The sequence below is a fragment of the Dipodomys merriami genome, unplaced genomic scaffold (genome assembly GCF_024711535.1).
Source record: "Dipodomys merriami isolate MVZ:Mamm:240054 unplaced genomic scaffold, mDipMer1.0.p SCAF_13, whole genome shotgun sequence".
In the NCBI taxonomy this organism is placed as follows: domain Eukaryota; kingdom Metazoa; phylum Chordata; class Mammalia; order Rodentia; family Heteromyidae; genus Dipodomys; species Dipodomys merriami.
The window spans coordinates 7,822,808-7,845,561 of NW_027202604.1; the positions used below are offsets into that span (position 1 = coordinate 7,822,808).

A 22,754-nucleotide genomic window follows, 5' to 3' on the forward strand; every position below is an offset into this window, starting at 1 on the left:
CTACTATGTTCACTGATCTTAGCTGCCAGGTCTGCAGATTCGCCAGTGAGTTGATCTGGTGAAAAACCGCAGGAAATGGTAGTATCAAGAATCAATGTGGAGCTGGGCACTGGTGGCTAATGCCTTCAATCCTAGCTATTAAGGAGGCTGAGGTCTCACCTGTGGTTGAGGCCACCTCAGGCAGAAAAATCTGAGAGACTCTATCTCCATAACAATAAGGGGAAAGTAGGGCTGGAGGTGTAGTGACTCAAGTAGCCCAGCAAGCAAGCGCTAAGTTCTTAGTTCAAACTATAGTACCACCACCACCACTGCCAAAAAAAAAAAAAAAGGAACAAGTACTATTGGCTCATGCCTATAATCCTTGCTGCTTCAGGAGACTGAGATTTTGAAATCTTGGTTCAAAATCAGCTGAGAAAATCTGTATGACTATTGCATCCAGTTTATTCGAGCTAAAAGCAGGAACTGCAGGTATGGCTCAAGTGGTAGAGCCATGGCTATCCTGAGTGAAAAAGCCAAGCAAGAGCTTGAGGTCCTGAGTTCAAGCACCAGTACTGGGGCGGGGGAGAGAGACTGATGTCTACATTGGAAAATTTATGAATGGATTTTTCACCAAGAACCATGGATTTAAGGCCAGAAGACTGTAGGGATCAGTTCAAACCTCTTTTTTTGAGGGTAAGGAAATAGTGAGCTTCTGCAGCTGTCATTGAGAGCCCATCAGCAGGTGGAAAGAGGAAGAGGATTAAAGCACACTCTTTTGTAACTCTGTAAACTACTCTTTTGCCCTTTATTTCACTTAAACCTTTATGTAGCTCTAATATTTATCTTTAATATGAAGGTAGACAAGGTTTTTGTTTGTTTGTTTGTTTTGCTGTTTGGTGGACTGACATGAGAAAATGAACCAGAATAGAAATACAGAAGATTTGCAAAACAAGGCCAATTTCTTTTAGGGCAGGATCAGTTAAAAATGCCCCAGTGATGCTCATGTTCCAAATGCCTAAGTGCTCTGTTGTCTCCATACAACTGGGGACTTCGTTTTCATCAATTGTTCAGTCTCTATGCACTTCCTTTCTCACTTACTGTGATATTAATACTTGACATTTCCTTAGAGACACAACTTTATATTTCTGTAGTCATTTGGCTTGGTTCCTCAGAAAATTTAAGCTACAGCATTAAGAGATTCTCTGACTCATTTGCCTGCCATCAGTTAGAATTACAACTGACTAAAGCTTGTTATCAAAGCAATATTGAAATCATATTTGTTTAGAACAATAAAACAGTACAATTAGGAAATATACAAAATAACATTCATTTCTTTCTAGAAGTGGGCATGCCTCCTGGTATTAAAATACATTTTCAACATGTTAATAATTTGAAGTCTTCTTTTCTTTAAATCATGTGTGACAGTTCTACGTTAAGAGGAAAGTAATTTTAAATGAGATATGCTCACATAAGGTATATTGAATATTCTAATAAAAATTTAAATACTAATTATATGATGTCTAATATTTCATATAGACAAAGAAATATAGCAAATATATGCAAATATAGGAAGGAGCAGTAACATGACGTAAGCAGTGTAGAAATACAGACATACATGCATGCACACACACACTGTACTCACTAAATTGTATCACTGCAATAATATCCATTTAATGTTTTTAATTTAAATATCAATATGTAAAACTTGTAATAATTGTGGGTAGAATGTTCATAAGTAGCATAAATAGATCATAGTTTAAAGTCTTCTTACTGACAGTATTACTATTGTTATTGTCAACATTAAGAAACTATGCTGAGGAGACATGGTGATCTCTTTAAGATATGAGAGTTGGGGCAGGATATGTGCCCCAAACTGCTGTGCTCTGTGAGGTCTTAGCATTGTTTTTTGTATATTTCCGGCTCTCATGTTATTACTTCTTGCTTCTAAAGTACAGTTAGCAGTCTCACCACTAAAAAGAAGTGTGGAAATCAATTCTATTCACAGAATGTTGAAGTGAAAAATAACAATGTAAGGCTCTAAGTAAGAATCTAAAGGCTCTCTTTATGGAATCGGTGCATGAGGTCGAGGGATGCGGAGAAGGCCTGAAACAGAGAAGGGCTTCTTGGCACTGAGAAGGGCAAGAGTGCCACCAGAAGCAGCGCCTGCCCTCACCAGAGATGTGTGTCAGGCCCCCTCCTCGCTTTCCTTTGTTCTTACATCCTAGGGTAACAACTCTTAGTTCATGGGCTCAAAAATTTACTTTTGGCTGCTTGAGATCTTTGTAGCATTCCTTAGAGGTAGAGCAGCTGGATGAGAGACCACCAGCTCAGTGCGCGCTTCCTTTGAGCCACTGATGCACTGTTGAACACCATGACTAGTAAAGGCCATGGTGTTAGAGCTTTCTATCTCAGAAAAGCAGCAGTCATCTCACAGACATATCAGGATTGAAGTCACAGACAACACAGACAACTGATCTCAGGTTCTGCTGTGACCAGACACACCATTATACAGTATGAACATCCACAGGACAAAAATGCAAGTATTTTAGAATACAAATGCTAAAAAATATCATAACAATTAATTCAGAAAATGTTCTTAAATAAAAAGAATACAGTATCTGAAATTCCAACTTAAAAATGAAGTTTTCATTAATCCCCTCTATTTCTGGGAGGTTGACTCTATAGCGCCCACGGAGGGAATCCTAGACTATGCTCTGTGCTCTTTCAATTTCTCAGTGCTCTTTCCTACCTTTGTTCAACTGCACTGGCATGCTTTCAGATTTCATTAGCCGCTGCTGCTGTTGCTGCTGCAAATGATGTTTTGTTGCTTCTGTGGGGGTCCTGGTAGGGTTCACAGCAGAGGAAGAGCTGCCACTACTGCCCCCAGGGCCAGGGCCAGGACCACCGGAACTGCCAGGGGCCACTGCTGGAGAAATCAACTTTCTTCCAAAGTTAATCAGGCTATTGGAGACCTTATTTATATTCAGAGGAGCACCTTTGGCATTGCTCCTGTAAAATAAAGAACAAAAAAAGAAATGCAATGGAGAGATATTGTTGAAATCAGAGGATGGTAATATTTGACATACTCAATTGGTAAGAAAACGTACCTTGCCATGCCTTGAAAAAGATCATGTACAAGGTCAGTTATATGAAGTAAGAAAAAAAAGTAATGTAACCACAGAATAATAATGAGACTCTTAAAGATATGGTTCAAGGAAAACAATCTGTCATTTATGCATTACTTCCTTCTTTCACTCACTCATTTATAACTGTGCTAGGTTCTGAGGATGCAAATACCCCAAAGAGACATCATAGAATAGTATTGAAGAAAATATACTGCATTAGCCAGCCTTTCTGTGCTTTGACAAAATACCTGACATAATCAATCAAGGCTTTACTTTGGCTCATGGTTTTAGAAGTTTCAGTCTGTAGTTTCTTGTTCTTCTGCTTGAGGCCTAAATAGGCCTAAGTAAGGCTGAAACATCATGGTGGGAAGGATATGACAGAGCAGAGCTGCTCACTCTATGGTGGCCAGGAAGTAGAATGACCAAGATGGGAAGGGGCCATGGCAAAATACACCATATCTAAGACATGCCCCTAGTTCCTTATTTCTTGTAACTAAGTCTCACTTCCTGTTTTCTACCACTTCTCAATAATGCCATCATGTTATGAATCCATAGGGACTCATCCATTGATTAGGTCAGAGCCATTCTAGTACAACCACCTCTCAAAGAGGTGGGGACTAAGTTTTTAACAAGTAGGTGGTTTTTCTTTTTCTTTTTCTTTTTGTCGGTCACTTCATATTCAGGCCATAAAATACATTAGTTAAGAAGTCAGATGAATAAGTGTATGTTTAAAAAATACATACTTTTTAACAGGAGAGGTACAAGGCTTAGTAAATCCTAGAGACACAAGAGAGGGCACTTGTGAAATGAGGCTAAGAATAGATTTCCTATGAGTAATAGGTGCAAATATTCAGATTTTAAAAATAAGTATTTTTTAGTTATCAAGTAAGTTCCTAAAAGTTACATTATGAGTGCCCAATTCAATAAACTTGCAATCTACCTTCATCCTCTATTCCTGCACTCCATATTCTCCTGCCCGGCTTCCCAAGTTCATTTTTTAGAGCACTTTTCATCATCTGACATGTATTTTACAATTTCATGACAGCAGGATTTTTGTCTCTCTAGTTAATTCTGCTATACTGTCATTTAAGCACATTATAGGTGCTTTAAAATATTTGTTATAACTGGTAGTTGCATTACCTCCAGTCTAAGTCTTTTGCCCTGTCATAATGGAAGAAGGGTCCCTACTCCTAGCCATGATCAGTCTCTTCATTTGGGGTTGGAATTACATCTCAGCTCATCCTTTGAGATTGTTGCTACTGAGCTCCATTACTGCACTGATATTTTTTTCTCTTTTTTTATTATGAAAATAATGTACAGAAGGGTTACAATTACATGGGCAAGATAATGAGTACATTTCTTATCAAGCATTGTAGCCTCCTCCTCTGTTTCCCCTTCCCATCCTCCCCCCCGCCCTCCCAATCTTCCTTCCCCCACACCAGAGTTGTAAAGTTCGTTTTTCCACATAACGACTTGTACATCTCATTGTTGCAATGGATCCAACTGTATCCCTATTTAAACAATTTGTTTTTTCCCTTCCCCTCCACAAATTATACCAACCTCAAATACAGTGAAAGCAGGTTATAAGATTATTTCTTTGTTGCTTTGTATGTTCCTCCCCCATGGTATAACCCCTGCTTGGACTGACATTTTCTCCTACTTTACCATTTTCATTCCCATATAACTGTGGTGAGTGGGTATGGGTCCATTCTAGTTGTTTCTCTAAGCCTTCATTCTTATCCAATTACCATTCCTTTTCCAAAATTTCCCTCCTCCCTCCCTTCCTCTTCTTCCTCCCTTCTTTTCTCCTTCCCTACCTTCCTCTCTTCCTCCCTCCTTTCCTTCAACCAGGATTGGTATCTGCTACTTTCATTCATTGGCTAGGGCTCTACCAATTGAGCCACATCTTCAACCCCTCTATTCAGATTTTTTTTCAAAACCTGGAATAACTCTGTTTCCCCAGTTTTTGGTCTACTAAGCTCTGGTTGTAGCTTCTTTGCTACTACCTTAAAATCATTCTAGGCCACCAAAGACTTGTGAATTATAGACCGAAAGGTTCTTTCTTGTTTTACTCTACCATGCTGTCACTATCAGCTTCCCACACCCTTTCTATGGTTTGCTGGCAACTCGGTCTGACAAATATTGGGCACCAAATACTTTTTTAAATGAATCATCACTTCCTTGGTGATGTCTTATGAGATTACTATCTTGAAGACAATGATGCTTACCAAATACTTGTAGGAGCCACTTTTAACCCATGCCAATACTAAATTTTGTATTTTCACTGTCCAAATCACTAAGCAAAATTCATTTTTATAAAAATGAAAAAGATTCTATGTGATTTTTAGTTAAGTTGAATTTTACTATCATTTCCCTCTCTCAGATCTATCTGGCAGCACTTACATGGAAATTCTAGTTATTATGACAGTTATGTCCTTGGCACTACTAGATAGCAGTCTAAAACAGAAGTGCTCCATGACTATATGAAGAAAGGAAAGAACATTACATATCTTCATTTTAGTTTTCTCTAATGGTACTACCTAATGTTATAAGCTAGGTACAGGGGGACTGACATTACTTTGAGAAAGAAAAATTCTAATCTAAAAGCTGGAATATAGCTTTATAAAAGAAAGATGTATTCATTCCTAACTTAATAAAGTGTGAAAAGAATTCAAATGGTTCTTTTCATATTAAAGTTCCATCTTAAAAGGATTCATTTCCAAAATTATGAAAATGTGAAGATAAGGATAGAGAATGTTATGCTCCACCTCCTTCCCAGCTTTCAGTTACTGGCTAATGAGTTAGCGTGTTCTTGATTTGCAGACGCTACAGGTTAGCAACAGAGAAAGTTTGTTCTCAATACATGTTTACTGATAGAAAAAAACAACAATGAATGGAATGAAGAGAACTCATAAATTCTAGATTAACCAGACATTCACCTCTGGCATTACATTTTGTTCAGCAGCCTGCATGTGTTCCCACTTCTTGTGAGTGTGTCTGCAGAAAGAAAAGCTACATGATACTGACAATTGGTTGCATTTTGGTTTTGCTTGTTTGCAAGTCAAGATTCATAACTCATAGATATGAAGAAGTTATAATGTTGTTACCCCTTTTTATAAACAAAAATGTACTATTCAGATTCCCATATTGCCAGTTGTGCAATTTCTATGTTGATAAAAGTACTAAGACACAGCTCAAGTATTATCAAGAGAATATGGTTAATGCATCTTCATTACTAATAACCATGAAAAACATATAGATCAAGCTCATGCCAAGCAATTTTTCATCTGAATAGCTCTTAAAAAGAGATGAGCACTGTTTTCCTTTTTGAATGTTAAAAAACCATTTTCCTTCTCATCCATTACTCAGAGCTTCTAGAAAGTTAATTTCCTTTCAAAACAATTATTAAAGGTGACAGTATGTTCAGTATAAAAATAATTGTAAATTGTGCATTTCTAGGGAAAACATGGTGTCCATAGTTTTGCTTGTTTTTTTCAGGTGTGATAGTTTCTATATCAAAGTTACCTAATTTAGATGTGAAATATGATTAGCAGAATTCTTCACAAGATATAGTAAGCTGCTTTCAATTGGTAACAGTGGCTCCGACATGTGCTACTAAATCATGTGGAAATTAATGCAGTTGTCAGATCTGATGGGCAGCAGTGATTAAAGTGAAATGTTAGTGTGACAATCAATAGCAAGAAGAACTCAGAGTAAAGTCATTGAAGACCAAATCTCATATGTATTTCTGTATAATCAAAGTCTTTCATCACTTATTCTCTAAGTACTGTTATTAAAAATAGTACCATATAAGAAATGGTATTTTAAAATTGTGCCAAGAACTTACTTTTAGAACCACTTAATTTAGCAGGTAAAGTCAGTAGAAATAGGGGTTTTTCTGAAGAGCCAAAGAATCTGTCCCAAACAACGAAACTCTGATCTGACTTCATAGTTGAGCTCCTTCTGAAATTCTGAAAATGTGGGCTTCTTGACTAACCTCTTCTTAGGATCTTCTGTAGCCTGGCCTTCAGGTCCTCATTCTATGAAAGAACTCTCGGGTCTCCTGGACCTCAGAAGTGCCAGACTTGGCCTGTTTTCATTCAGCTTCTATAACCTTTCTGAAGCTTAAAAACCCTATTTTCACCCTCATAAAAACTCCCCACAACTTTTCTTCTCTTGGTATTCAAATACTGACATTATCTTATTTGTCTCCATTCTATCTATACATTTATATTAAATACGGTATTAAATATTAGATTGGTTTATTTTTAATTTTTGTAACAGATCCCTATTAGTTGTTTGTCTATAGTTTTGTCAAATAATAAATTTCCAATTAAGTTTTAATTATCTTTTTGTTCTGATTTATATTTTTCTTATTATTTCTTTCCCTGTGTTTTCTGAGTGCTTCATCCATGCACTTAGTCACTCATTCTTCATTCTCTTTCCTTCCCAATAAAAGCATTTAAAGCTACATTTGCAAATGATTACAGATTAACTTTTTTCCTCAGTCCTTCTTGTGTCACCTATTGACAGAAATATATTTAGATATATTTTAAATTTCAGATGGTTAGGTTTGTTTAAATATATTACCTGTTTTACTGAGTCAAAACAGAAATATGAGAATAGCGGCGAAAATTTATTCTGTTGTTCCCCCAAAGGATTGCAAAAACTACAAATTAGACTATAACCTGGCTTATATAACTATTGACACTACTTATTTGGAAGTGGATGTAGCTTAGTATGTGTAGCTGGTGTCCTTCATTAAAACTGAGTGTGGCTATGGCTCAAGCAGCAGAGCACCTGCCTAGCAAGCATGAGGCTCTGAGTTTCTTAAGTGCAAAGAATAGAGTACTTGGAAAGTACACTCCCTCCCCAAACAAGCAAAGAATAGAGTACTTGGAAAGTGCACTGCCTCCCCCAACAACAAAAAAAGTCATACAACTTTGGTTTTGAAACAAAACAATATCCTCTTTGTACCAATATGTCATTAATTATCCAGTCTGTGAATTAGGTTCATAGTCATATATTTCCTATGTAGAAATTTAAAACAGTTGTCAGGGTTGTAATATAATACTACTTAAGCTGATTGTAGCTTCTATGTTAAATTTGTGATATTGTTTAAGATCAGTCTAACATCCAAGCTCATAGTTAATATACTTAAAACTTCAGAAATTGAAAGCTTTAAATTCTATAAAATGTATTTTTTCATTTTTCTTAATTCTGTAATTTTGAAATTGGATGAGTTAAACATACTTCAATGAAAGACATTTATATCATTTTTCACGAGGCCATTCTCACTATATAGCATAGGCTGGCCTCAATCTTGTGATTCTTCTATCTTAACCTGCTTGCTGAGTTTTGAGATTACAAGATTATGCCACCACATCAAGCTTCAAATTTGTTTGCCATAATCAAGGTTTGTTATCTTGGAAAATGATCTCATTTCCATGTCTCAAGGAACTGCAGATTTTTTGTGTGTGTCTTGGTCATGGGGCTTGAACTCTGGACCTGGGCGCTGTCCCTTAGCTCTTCAACTCAAGGCGAGTGCTCCACCGTGTGAGCCACAGCACTACTTCCAGTTTTCTAGTGGTTTATTGGAGATAAGAGTCTCACAGACTTTCTTGCCTGGGCTGGCTTTGATCTCAGCCTCCTGAGTAGTGAGGATTACAGGCGTCAGCCACCAGCGCCTGGCAAGACTACAATTCTTATATGTTGTGTCAAGTTAACTTTTTTCAATGATATACAAAATGAAATTTGTGCTCATTATCAATGAAAAGGTTGGCACTAATTAATGAGTAGGGATCAGCTATGCTGTGGAACTTACGTAATTGGGTTTGAACACGACTAACTTACATTATTAAACAATCATACTAATCATAGCATACAAAATTGTTAGACCCTTCTTAAGATGTATCTATAGGAATAAATAGTAAAGCTTCAATTTCTTAAGTGGTATTTTTTTCTGTTCTTATGTATCTGAGAAATATGAACCATTCCAGTAAGTCATCACAGTGTACACTAACAGAGTTATGAGTTATGAGGAAAACACATCAAATTGGAAGAGATGCTCACATGTGGAGAGTTTTTCCCTTTTCACCTCCACCTCTCCCCCAATTAGAAGCAGATGCAATAATGCAGGTATCAAGAAGTAACTGTTAGGACCTTTTTGGTAGTGTTATTGAAGCCTATGAAATACAAGAAATATGTGAGTACATAAAAGGTAATAGTCACATTTTCAAAATGTAGGTACAGGAAGAGGATAAATGCAAAGAATGGGAAAATTGCCAGGCACCGGTGGTTCACACCTATAATCCAAGCTACTCAGGAGGCTGAGATCTGAGGATCATGGTTCAAAGCCAGCCTGAGCAGGAAAGTCTGTGAGACTCTTATCTCCAATTAACCACCAGAAAACCGAAGTGGCACTGTGTGTCAAGTGGTAGAGTATTCACCTTGAGCTGAAGAGCTCAGGGACAGCACCCAGGCCCAGAGTTCAAGCCCAGGACTGACCAAAATAACAACAACATCAACAACAAAAAGAATGGGAAAATTATTTCTCTTATTTAAAAAAGTATATGACCTAAACAATACTAAAAACTGTAAGATTCTGCTTGGAAGTTGAAAATACAGATAATTGATGAGACAACCCATGATTATCCATTAGATAATTGACTAATGTTAAGCTAGTCTGTTTCCCATACTGTTTTTGGTCAAAATTGACAAGTTGATTAAAAACTTTATCTGGAAATGAAAAGGACTTAAAATATACACAATAATGAGAAAGAATGAAATTGGATTATGTGGCTATACCTGAGACTTGCTGAAAAGCTACATAATTGAGCTGTTAGTAAAAAAAAAAAAAGATAGGTAATCCATAAATAGACTGGTAAATATGAGGTCAATTGATTTTCAATCAAGAATTCAATTTGTTACAATAGAAAAAAAAGAAGGTCCTTTTAACAAATGGTACTCAACAGCTGGATATCTACATAGAAAAGTATGAACCTTTACATTACAAACAAAAATTAATCTAAGGTAGAGCACAGATTTAAATACAAATGCTAGTACCATATAGTTTCTAGAAGAATAAAGATTATCTTTGAGGTAAAGATCTCAGCAGTTCTGGGCTCCATAAGCATGAGTATTTCAAGGGTGTTTAAGACTGGCATCTAACTGAATCAAAGAAGATAACTTTTAAGCCTCTTGCTTGATAAGGGAGTCTAGCCTTTGGTCTGCACCAAATAGTTTATAGTAATGACAAGATTTATGGTGAATACCGTGCTTGTCCACCTGGTCTCACCTACCTCTGGAGGAATGGGGACTGAGTAACTAAGTTTAGTCACACAGGCACTATGCCTAAATGACTGAATCCCCAAAAACATCTTGGAAGAGACCAAAGGTTGGGGAGCAAGTACTAGTCACACACTGTTGGAGGAAAATTAGACACTCCACTAGGAAAGGATAACTGGAAGTTAATACTTATTTCTTTTACATTCAAATCTTTTTATTGTTGTTATGTGTATGTATCCTGATTTTAATATGAATCTTTTTGCTATAATAGACTGTAATCATAAGTATAACCACTTCTCTGAGTTCTGGTAAATCACTGAACCTGACTGGTATTCTTGAGGACCCACAATAGAGACTAAGGCTAGGAATAGATAGATTTCTTACACATAAAACAGCACACAAACAAACATAAAATGAACTTCAAAATTATTATTATTATTAGGCTTATTGAAAAACATAACTAAGAAAATGATTAGGCAGACCACACACTGGGGAGTAATATGCACAGTATATATCACTGACAAAAATTCCCATCCAGATTATATGAAGAATTCCTACAAGTCATGAAAATTGTTTTCTAGCCCTGAATATGGGCCACTTTCAATCTATAGAAAGTGTACTCCTTTTCTTAATAAAGTTTCCTATCACTTTCACTACAAGAAAAAGATAGATAGCCCATTTAAAATTAGGTTGAACACTTTACAGAGAAGATACAAATAATCAATTTGTTGTGAGAAGATGCTCAACATCATTAACAACTAGGAAAATGCATAAACCATAATGAGATACCATTTCATACCAACTAGCATGAATACAATAAAAAAGACTGACAATACCAAAAGTTGGTAAGGATGTGCAGCTATTGGAATTCTTCTATGTTCCTAATGTGAATGGAAAAGATTCAATTTCCCCATAAAATAGTTTTATATTTCTTATAAGATTAACCATACATCTGTCCAATAATAGAGTAATTTCATTTCAACATATTTAACAGGAAGGAAAGCTATTAACAGACAACAACAAATAGCATAAAGATATCTTTACAAAGTATCTTCAGATCTATGCAGAGTACCTCAAGTCTGGAATAACCCAACATTCATCAACAAGAAATCAGATAAACAAAGTATCATATTTATATAACAGAACACAATTGAATACTGAAAAGGAATGAACTACTGATATATGCAATAAAATAGGGGCAAATTACAAAAAAATTATGAATGATTTGGTATTAGTAGTACAGAGAGGGAGGAAAAAATTTGTTTCCATATTTTGAACAGAATTTCTTGATGGACTTGATACATGCGGTACGAGAAAAAGGTGTAAATGACAACTTTAGGTTGTTAATTGGATAGTGCTGCTTGCTATAATGGACAAACACTGGTGGGAAAATAGACTTATTAGTGTGTTGGTAAAATCAAGAGTCTTGTCTGACTTGAGGGGATGGGTGGGGTTAAGAGAGATGGGGGTAAAAACAATGGCAGAGTGACATTGATCAAGATGCATTTAACTTATAAATTAAAATGTTGAACCGAAACCATTTGTATAACATTTTGAAATTAATAATAAAAAATCAAAGAATTCAGTGTGAAAAATATTAAAGTTAAGATTGTATATTGGATAGCCAACAAGAAAGAGTAAGTAGTAGGATATTTAATTAAATTAAATTAATTAATTAATTAATTTATTTATTTATTTTGTTGGCCGTGGGGCTTGAACTCTGGGCCTGGGCGCTGTCCCTCAGCTCCTCAGCTCCTCAGCTCAAGGCAAGCGCTCTACCACTTGAGCTACAGCGCCACTTCCAGTTTTCTGGTGGTTTATTGGAGATAGGAGTCTCACGGTCTCTCCTGCCCGGGCTGGCATTGAACCGTGATCCTCAGATCTCAGCCTCCTGAGTAGCTAGGATTACAGGCGTGAGCCACCAGCGCCCGGCCAAAGGATATTTAATTTTAGAGTTCAGGGTGTCTGCTTTGACTCCAATGTCTTTGATCCATTTAGAGTTGATAAGGATCTAGTTTTAGTTTTCTACAAGTGATTAACCAATTTTGCCAGCACCATTTACTGAAGAGGCTTTCTTTCTTCCATTTTGTTTTTTTTTTAGCTCCCTTAGATGGCTATAGGTCTGTGGGTTTATTTCTGGATTTTCAATTCTATTCCATTGGTCCTGAGGTCTCTTCTTGCTCCAGTACCAAGCTGTTTTGATTACTATGGCTTTGTTAGTAGAGTTTGAAATTTGGTATTGATATTCCATTACAGGATGGAATAGGATAAACCCTAGGTCTCCTTGGCACAGGCCAAAATTTTTTAATAGAGACCCAGAAACACAACAAATCAAAGAAAGCTTGGACAAATGGGGTTGCATGAAGTTGCAGAGCTTCTGCATGGCAAAGGACATAGCTAGCAAGGTCAATAGAAAGCCCATGGATTGAGAGAAGGTCTTCACTATCCATTAAACAGACAAGGGTCTCATATCTAAAATATACTTGGAACTCAACAAATTAAATCCCTCAACAACAAATTGTCAAACAAACAACAGCCCAATAAATAAGTGGGCTAAACACTTAAAGAGAAACGTCTCTGAAGAGGAAAGAAGGATGGCCAATAGACACATGAAGAAATGCTCGACCTCTCTTGCCATAAAAGAAATGCAAATCAAAACAACATTGAGATACACCTCACCCCAGTTAGAATGGTTATAATCAAGAACTCTTAATAACAACAGATGGTGGAGGGATGCAGACAGGTGGGAGTGTAAACTTGTTCACCCACTTTGGAAAGCAGTATGGTGGTTCCTCAAAAGACTCCACATAGAGCTCCCCTATGACCCAGCAATCCTACTTTTGGGTATTTATCCAAATGATAACAAACAAGACCATACTAAAGCTACCAGCACAACTATGTTTATTGCAGCATTATTTACCATTACCAGATATCCCTCAGTAGATGAATGGATCAAGAAAATGTGGTATATATACAGAATGCAATTTTATGTCTCCATCAGAAAGAATGACATTGCCCCATTTGTTAGGAAATGGAAAGACTTGGAAAAAATTATATGAAGTGAAGTAAGCCAGACCCAAAGAAACATAGGTCCCTGGTTTCCCTTATTTGCAATAACTAGTATCTGTTTGAGACAAGCAGAAAAGGTCAGATAAGATGATGTTAGGTGAAATGAACCCCAAGATAAGGACACAAATGGTTTTATCTTTCCTGCTATTGTTTCTAATATATCTATAAGGTGATTTTCTTGTTGCTTTGTATGTCCCTCCACCACGTTTTCACTGTATTTGATGTTGGTATAATTTGGGGCGGGGAAGTGAAAAAATTGTTTAAATAGGATACAGGTGGGACCCATTGCAACAATGAGATGTACAAGATGTTATGTAGAAAAATCAACTTTACAACTTTGGGGGGGGAAGGTGGGGGTTGGAGGGGGGGAAGAATAGTCGTGGAGGTGGGAGGGCAGGGATGGTAGTGGAAACAAAGGAGGAGGCTACAATGCTTGATAAGAAATGTACTCACTATCTTGCCCATGTAATTGTAACTCCTCTGTACAGTATTTTCACAATAAAAAATAAAAAAATTAAAAAAATTAAAAAAGTATTTGAACCACAAAAAAAGAAATGTACTCATTAACTTGCTCATATAATTGGAACCCCTCTGTACGGTATTTTCACAATAAAAACATATTTAAAAAAGTTTAGAGTTCAAAGCCGGGCACTGGTGGCTCACGCCTGTAATCCTAGCTACTCAGGAGGCTGAGATCTGAGGATCGCGGTTCAAAGCCAGCCCGGGCAGGAAAGACCGTGAGACTCCTATCTCCAATAAACCACCAGAAAACCGGAAGTGGCGCTGTAGCTCAAGTGGTAGAGCGCTCACCTTGAGCTGAAGAGCTGAGGGACAGCGCCCAGGCCCAGAGTTCAAGCCCCATGACCGACCAAAAAAAAAAAAAAAAAGTTTAGAGTTCAAAGTAAGGTGTAAAATTGAAGACATCAATTAAGGACTCTTCAGCCACTGATGGAATGTAAAGTGATGAAGTATGCTTACTACTCGAGGTATCAGTAAAGATAGAGAAAAGATGCTGAAGGGAATGAGTATTTCAATCTTTAGAAGGAAAAGAGGATCTGGCAGGAGATAGATTGGCTAGTGAGATAGGATCCTGTGCTTCTTATTGAAGTGCTTCCTTTTTTTGTTTTTTTGTCTTGTCACAGGTCATGGTGCCTGAACTCTAGGCCTGGGCACTGTTCCTCAGCTCTTCACTCAAGGCTAGTGCTATATCACTTGAGCCACAGCGCCGCTTCCAGCTTTTTAATTTTTTTTTTGCTTATGCGGTGCTGAGGAATTGAACCCAGGGCCTCATGCTCGCAAAGCAAACACTCTACCGCTGAGCCACCTTCCCGGCCCAGTGCTTGTGCTTTTTATACTTTGATCATTATGCTTTGTCATTTGCAGCCATGTAGGAACTTCCTAAATTTTTCTGTTTGTTTTGATTCAAGTTAGTTTGGATCTATCTACTTGAAAAGTTTGTTGTACAGTAAAATCTACCAGTTTTCGTTGTTTACTTTGCAATTTCTTCCATTACTTTTAAGGTTAAAAACTTTTCAAGAAACTATTAGACAGGCACTTGTGTTTGCTGTTTGAGTACTTTGAAATTTATTTTGATGCGTGGTAAAGTTATAAATTGATATTTTTTCAAAGATTTGCCAGTTCCTCCAATGTTATTCACTAGCTGTTTGTACATTGACTTGTGATGTCTTCTATTTCATAAAGTACATTTAGTTTGGATCAATTTTGGTTTTAAGCTTTGAAATTGCAAAGGAGATGGTAAAACACTACCTTTCAATCATCAAAGGACATTTTGTGTAAATTCCATTTTACATATAAGGAAATATACTAAACGGAACCAACACTTTTGCAGAAAAAAATATGGGAAAATCAAGCCTTACTTAGAATAAATAAGAACACAAAAGGGTATAATGCATTTCCTTTAGAGAAGATGTTGAAAAATTTTAACGATACATAAAATGAATATTTTTTAAAGTATCTTTCCTATAATGGGCATTGTTAGGTGCCATGAAGTGGTGAAAGGACAAGTATCTGATCCCAGGTCTTAAGTTTTAGCGGGAAAGTTGGGAGAAACATGATGGGTACACAGAGTGCTGTTGTAACATCAGTTGGCAATGAATGCCATGAAGACAGTAGGATAATGACAAAGGAGAAGACAGGGAGGTCAGTAAAGTCTGGCCCTTCTGATCAGGGGACAGAGCTCTGTATCAGGAAGGGCATAGGAGGAGTGCTTCACAGAGGGAACAGTTACGTGCAGAGGCCCCCAAATGTGCAAGAAACAGGGCCAGTTGTGGCATAGGATTAGAGAGAAGGGGAGAGTAGGAGAAAATATCAAAAACACAGAGGAGGGCCTTAAGAGGACTGGATGGTAAATGGCAACAGAAGCCTTTGGAGAGGCTTAAGTGGAGGTGCTATAACATGATCTGGCTGTTTTCATGAAAAATAATCTGATAGAGATAGGGAGGAGGGAGATTACAGCTTGAAAGAACTTATATAAGTACATTAAAAACTTATAATGTACTATGTGATTTTTACCCCCCTGGTATAACCCCTGTCATCACTGTATTTGATTCTGGTGCCCTGCATCTAGTATATACATTTTTCTAATTTGGAGAGGGGAAGGGAAATAACAAAATGCTGAAATAAAGATACAGGAAGACCCATTGCAACAATGAGATGTACAAGACACTATGTTGAAAACGAACTTTACAACTTTGGGGGACAGGGAGGAGTTGGGGAGGAAGGGGATGGTAGGGGCAAATCAGAGGAGGGGATAACAATGCTGGATAGGAAATGGATTCATTACTTTACTCATGTAACTGTAACCCCTCTGTACAGTATCTTTACAATAAAATATATAAAACAAATTTTGAAAAAGAAAGATCTTAGTCAAAACCAAACCAAAACAAACTAAACAAAACTAAAATGCTTTGTACTTTTAAACAACCCAAACTAAATATGTGACAAAAGAGGGAGAACTCAAGGGAACAGAATGTAAGATTCTTGAGGGTAGGAATTTGTATATGATTGGTTCACTGGGCATCTCCAGTGCCTAATATAATCAGTTTGACACTCAATAAAATTTTGTTGAAGTAAATTAATGAGTGACTATAGGGAATAGCTTTTTTATCTGTGAAACAAGACTCAGATGAAATGAACAGACAGAATAAAACTTCAAAGAAGTCTCATGGGCTATTGAACTGGTCTCATAATTACAGAGCACATCAAAATATGGGAGAAACATTTCAATCAAGATTGGGTAATTTTGTAATAACATGACATTGGTTTTATTATTGTAATAGGATTCAAATTTTAAGTTTAAAAATTAGCCAGTTTGTTGTGAACTTCTGATACTCCTGGATTTTAACTATATGGCAGCAATTTTAAGTGCACATGTGTTTACATACTTACATATATAAACACACAGAGACAAATGTATATTGAGGTTGAAGGAATTCTACAGAAGGAAAGCTAGCATAAAGACAAAATGTTTAAGGAAGAAAATTCGGACAACTTGGCAGCATTTATCAATACAACATTTTAGTCTTCCAGTATAAGCTTTGAAATTACATTCTAATTTGAAATGGTTCTGGTTAGACGTGTTAACTCTTGAGACATCTGGGTAGAGTATTATGAAAGAACAAAACTGTTCATCAACCCTTTATGCCAATGTTAATTTCTTTAAAAAGTATGATTTTTAATGGTTTTTTATTCCTACGGTGACCCTTAAAATTTCTGTGTATGCAATCACAAATGCACACACAGATGCATTTATAAATTTATTGTGTAGTTCTAAAGACAGTTGGGAAACCCAATTTTAATTTTGTTACAGAAATAACTTAAAAATATATTACAAAACTGCCTCTTTTCAATCACAGCAAGGATCTAGAAAAAGATTATACCAAGCAGGCACAATCTATTTAGATTTATTAGGCTTAGAAAAATGAAGTTGCCTAATTTCAAAATAGAAAAAGTACTCTTACATCTATTTCATTTGTTATCTCACCACTGACATCAAAGTATATCATTTTCTTATGCCTTCAAAAACCTTAGATAACTTGTTAAATGATGATTCATTATGCACATTAGCCACCAACATTCTAAAGTCTGGAAAATAATTTTCAGAAAGTGTGTACGATTATTTTGATAACCTCTGAGACTATGCCTGTGATTGACAACTACCATCAAAAAAGATTTACCGGCTTTTATTCATAAGGTCTGCTCCTCGTGCTTTGTAATAATCCAAATTGGGACGGAATTGGTAAGTCACTGGCCTCGGGTTTCTCTGAAGAAAGAAAGCAATATGTTAAAAGGCATAATCTATTTAAATTATCTATCAACACAAAATGAAAAGGTTACCATTTATATTCCTTCATAAAATAATATATATAATAATGAAGTTTAACAAGCGGCATACTTGGATTTTGCTTTTTTTGTTTAGGTTCTTCCTTAATTGATCTCAGTTCTGATTAAAATGGAAATTGTTTTCAGGTATTTTATTCTAACCTGTGTTGTAGTTCAGACTTATTTGTGTCATTAGCTTTATTTTTGATGACCTTGGTCACTTTCAAATATTATTTTACAAAATGAGATAAATTATAAGAAAAATTAAGAATTACATGAGATATACCATAAGCACAAATATCATAAAAGGCTGGCTGAGAGACAAAGTGTTCAGGAAGCAACATTTTGGAGGAAGAGTAAAAACCATCCTTAGTTTTTGATGAACAGAATGCTACAATATCCACTAGATGGCACTCTGAGTCCTTCTCCCAAAGTGAATGAGTTACTTCAACAATTCTTTCCAAGTTAGTTATTTCTATGCCTCTAGTTTCATTTGAGTTGAACCAGTGCTTAGAATATACCAATGAGTAGAAGTATTAGGAGTATGATCATCAAATTTACCAATGCAAATGGGTCTATGAACATTTTCATAAAAGTAGCAATAACACTGCTTTCTGGCATTTAGTATTATTTATAATATTATAGAAATGTCCTTGAATCATTAGTTGGGGTTTGTCTTCTTAAGTATGTAGCTACTGTTTAGCTATTATTTATTTGTATTTATTCATTATTTATTAACTATTAATTATATAAATGTATCAAGCCCTTCAGAGGCAAATAAAAATTAAACATACGTCTGCAAAACCTTAACATATTTACAGCATAATTAAATACCATAATCTCTAAAATATTAAGCTACACACATTTGCCATAAGAAAGTTTGAGAAATTTCTAACAACAGACTTCTAGTACCCAAGCATGTATTTCATGCACTGTCCTTTGAGAGATCTATGTAGAAACAGGGTATATTTTATCTTAATAGAAAATTACTAATATGCTAAAGTATCGATTCTTGGAAAATCCCAAAGCACTGCTGTAGTTACAGGCAGGCATGAGGTTGGGGTATAATTGCTAAGGTTAAATAGTTTGAAATTCATCAAGCTAACAAGCTGCATCTTAATAGCCATGATGGACCTTTTCTTTTTCTGCTGAAAAGAGAATATTTACACAGAGCAACCCTTTCATATCTCTTCCAAGCCAGCTCCAATCATCTGACAAAAATGACAGTCCCTTGATTTAGCTCCAGATTCTACTCCACTGGTTTGGTATTCAACACAGTTCTATAATAATCAAATCTGAATTGCCTTGATGAAGATAACTGATGCTTCCATGACTACCATACTATTAAGTCTAACAGTACAACTTTTTTCTCTCTAGGAATTACATAGGTTTCCTCATGGTAATGCTGATAACCTGGACTCAAGTATAATGAGAAAATAAAATAGACTAAAGGCATTTGTAAAAATTAACTTCCACAAGACTAATTATAACTAATTCTGTACTAATTCTGGAAATATATTTTATTTTTGCTGATATAAAGGGCTTTTCTTGAGACTTCCAACAAACTACTAAAAGATTGTTACTTTTTCAAAAAAAATAATGAAAGAAGGGATCCAATGGAGCAGTTTCTTGAAACACCTTTATAAATAAATGACAAGCAATTCAAGACATGAAGTACAGACCTAGGTAAGCACTTAAAGCTATTGTTTGGAATAATGATCTGACTTGAACATACAAATAAGGCTCCTGTATTGTTTTCACTGAAGCCTATTTAAATTCCTTACTTACTGATATCAAAAGGAAAGGGATTTTAAAGTATCACACCACTGGCAATAACAGCAAAGAAAAGAATCAAAGATGATGTTGGTGTTAAATGCAGCATATGAAATACTAAGAAAATATAATCAGAGTTATTCCAAGTTTTTCAGTGGAGTTTTCTATTAAAATATTATTTCTAAAACGAACAGTGAAAAGGTAACCTAGACCAGTCCTATCCAAAAAATATGTGGGTTACAAATGCAAATTTTACCTATAATTAAAATTTTTTCTAGTTGCTATTTTAATAAAAAGGAATAAAAAGGTAATATGAACTTAAAAGTAGTATTTCACTTAGGTATTTAAAATGATAAGTTTAACATGCTATCTGTAAAAATGAATACCCTATACAAGTAATGATCGTGTGTGTGTGTGTGTGTGTGTGTGTGTGTGTGTGTGTGTGTGTGTGTGTGTGTGTGTGTGTGTGTGTGTGTGTGCGCACGCCGTACTGGGGCTTGAACTCAAGGCTTTCTCCCTGGGTTTTTTCCTTGCGCAGCTGACCTCCTACCTCTTGAGCCATCCCTTCAGTTTCAGTTTTTTCTTAGTTAAGTAGAGGTAAGAGTCTCTTGGATTAATCTGTCTAGCAGGCTTCAAACTTACCTCAGCCTCCTGAATAACTAGGATTATGAGTGAGACATTTATATTCTTTATGTTCTTTTGCAAGTCTTTGAAATCCAGTGTGTATTTATGGAACATCTCTATTTAGATGAGGCATACTTCAAATGCCACATGTGGTTTGTGGTTACTGTACTGGGCAACACAGAACCACATATATGACATGCATAGCCATAAAAATCAACATATGTAAATGAACCTTTTAAAATGGTATGGCTACTTCAAAATTAGGTATCATTACTGATGGCTTCAAATTTATGAGTAGTTGTTCCTTTCAGTTAATTGCTACTTAAACCTCTTTGGAATAGCTTTTAAAAGTCAAGAAATTTTAGAATAATGTCTTATTCAAACCACAACAAAAAACAGATTAAGTAATTGGTTATACAACTAAGACTATGTACCAAAGTGAAAACAACCCCTTTCATAAAAGGATAGTATTAGAAATGAACTGAATTCTAACTTGAAGAAATTGAAATATCTTAAAAGTAAAGAGATTCTTGTTTCTTCTTATTTTAAAGGAGCTTTTGGTGTGGGGTGGTGGGGGTGGGGGGTGGGGTGATGGGAAGGGTTGGTAAGGGGAAACAAAGGAGGAGACAACAATGCTTGATAAGAAATGCACTCATTACATTGCCCATGTAATTGTAACCCCTCTGTACAGTATTTTCACAATTAAAAAAAAGGAGTTTTTGCAAGAAAAACTACAGAAATATAATAAATCTTTAAAAATATCTTTAAAGAGCTGGAATTTTATATTAAAATATTAGTCACTAGAATTATACATGTGTAAAACTCTGAATGTGAAGAGGACTGGAATCCACAATAGCTGTAATTTCTCATTGCATAAAACTTGTTAAAGTGATACTTTTAAACCCATTTTCACATAGTCAGGATTTCTAACTGTTAAAACATGACCAAACCTATGTTCATTAAAAAGAACTAAAGGCTTTTGTTTTCATGAATTATTTGGGAAGATAGCAAAATTAGAATCCTATCTTATGGAATTCATATTGGCCTGTACATGGAAGCATATTAGTTATATTCTATGACCCTAGGAAGGATGCAGAAATCACAAATTCAGTTTATCCTGGACCTGAAATCTATAAAAATTCCAGCTATTTAAGTTCCAAATAATCATTCAGTTCTTTGTTGAAGTTATTGAGGCTCTTTTTAAAGATTTCTCAGTAATTTATTTTATACCACTAGTAAAGAAAGCTGAAGGAATGGGAAGGTGGCTCAGTGGTAGAGCGCTTGCCTTGCATGCCTGAGGCCCTGGGTTTGATTCCTCAGCACCACATAAGCAAAAAGAAAAAAGCCAGAAGTGGCGCTGTGGCTCAAGTGGTAGAGTGCTAGCCTTGAGCTGAAGAGCTGAGGGACAGCGCCCAGGCCCAGAGTTCAGGCCCCACGACCGGACGCCAAAAAAAAAAAAAAAAAAAAAAAGAATGCTGAAAATACTACCCATAGCATGGATAAGCTGGGTTTTTTGGAATGATCTTAAAGTCTTCTGGACAAAGTGACTTAGGGAAACCAAATTAGTAGTGGTAGGAATGAGTCTTTAAACTACAAAGAAAACAAACTAAAACAAAACCCAGTGCAGTGTGTGCACAGGACCTTCAATGTTTTTGTTGATCACAAAACAGTTTATTAGTAGCCTCAATGGTAACAATTGATTTAAGAGGTAAAATTGAAATTCTCTAATCTCTTACTTTTAGTAAATCAGCATCTTCTGAGGCCAAACATTTTATCCCACAATGAGTCAGACTTTGAATGGTGAGCAGCTTCTGTACCATACTTTGTGATGGCAATCTCGAAATCAGCTATATCACTCCTCTTTCTCACCCCCCCCCCATAGCCACATATCAAAATTTTAAGTTCACTTTGTTATGGTAGTATAAAAAATTGAAATTCAGATTCTCACTAAGGATAACTACCTACAAGATGCTGCAAGTACAATTAACTACAAGATGGTACATTTACCACTGTCCTTGTTCTGAGTCTGGTGAAATCAAACTCATAAAACAGGTCATTACAAACAGTGTTTTCTGGATTGATACCCTAACTCTTTTTCCTCACAGAAAGATGATATCTCCTTTTAAGTCATCATGCACAGACTCAAGAAAGAAAAGTCTAAATTACTCATCTTCCTTTACACAGAAGGATGGTTCAAAGGAGGATTTTTCATATAATTGGTACATACAAAGAGGAGTGAAAAGAGCAAAGGAAAAGCAATTCCAATGGTACCAGCTCTATTATATTAATGTATCAATTTGAGTTAATGTAGAGTTAAAAGTTATGTGTTGAAAATAAAACCATTAGAGACAGAATATCACTAATCTGTTTTAGAGGCACAGGATGCATGGGGGTTTATGCAGGGGATTAAGTTGGTAAAGGGTTTGGCCTTGGACTACTGCTCTACTCCACGTCAGCTGAGCAACTATGGGTAGTTAAACTTCTAGCTCAACTTTGATCACCTGAAAAACTTTTGAAAGCAAGGATTAAATGACACAATGAAAGTCAGGTGCACAG

At 36.0% G+C, this 22,754-nt stretch overlaps 1 protein-coding gene across 13 annotated transcripts in view; it reads right to left on the bottom strand.

Annotated features, from left to right (window-relative positions):
* The window catches only part of Tbc1d5 (TBC1 domain family member 5), a 476,492-nt gene that overhangs the window by 46,106 nt on the left and 407,632 nt on the right, over nt 1-22,754 (bottom strand). For all 13 annotated transcript variants that reach the window (XM_070018657.1, XM_070018661.1, XM_070018651.1 and 10 more), the window contains 2 exons: nt 17,657-17,742; nt 2,729-2,988 (listed from right to left, as the gene is read on the bottom strand). In XM_070018657.1, the coding sequence (XP_069874758.1) occupies nt 2,729-2,988; nt 17,657-17,742 (346 nt within the window). The remainder of the gene's footprint in view (nt 1-2,728; nt 2,989-17,656; nt 17,743-22,754) is intronic.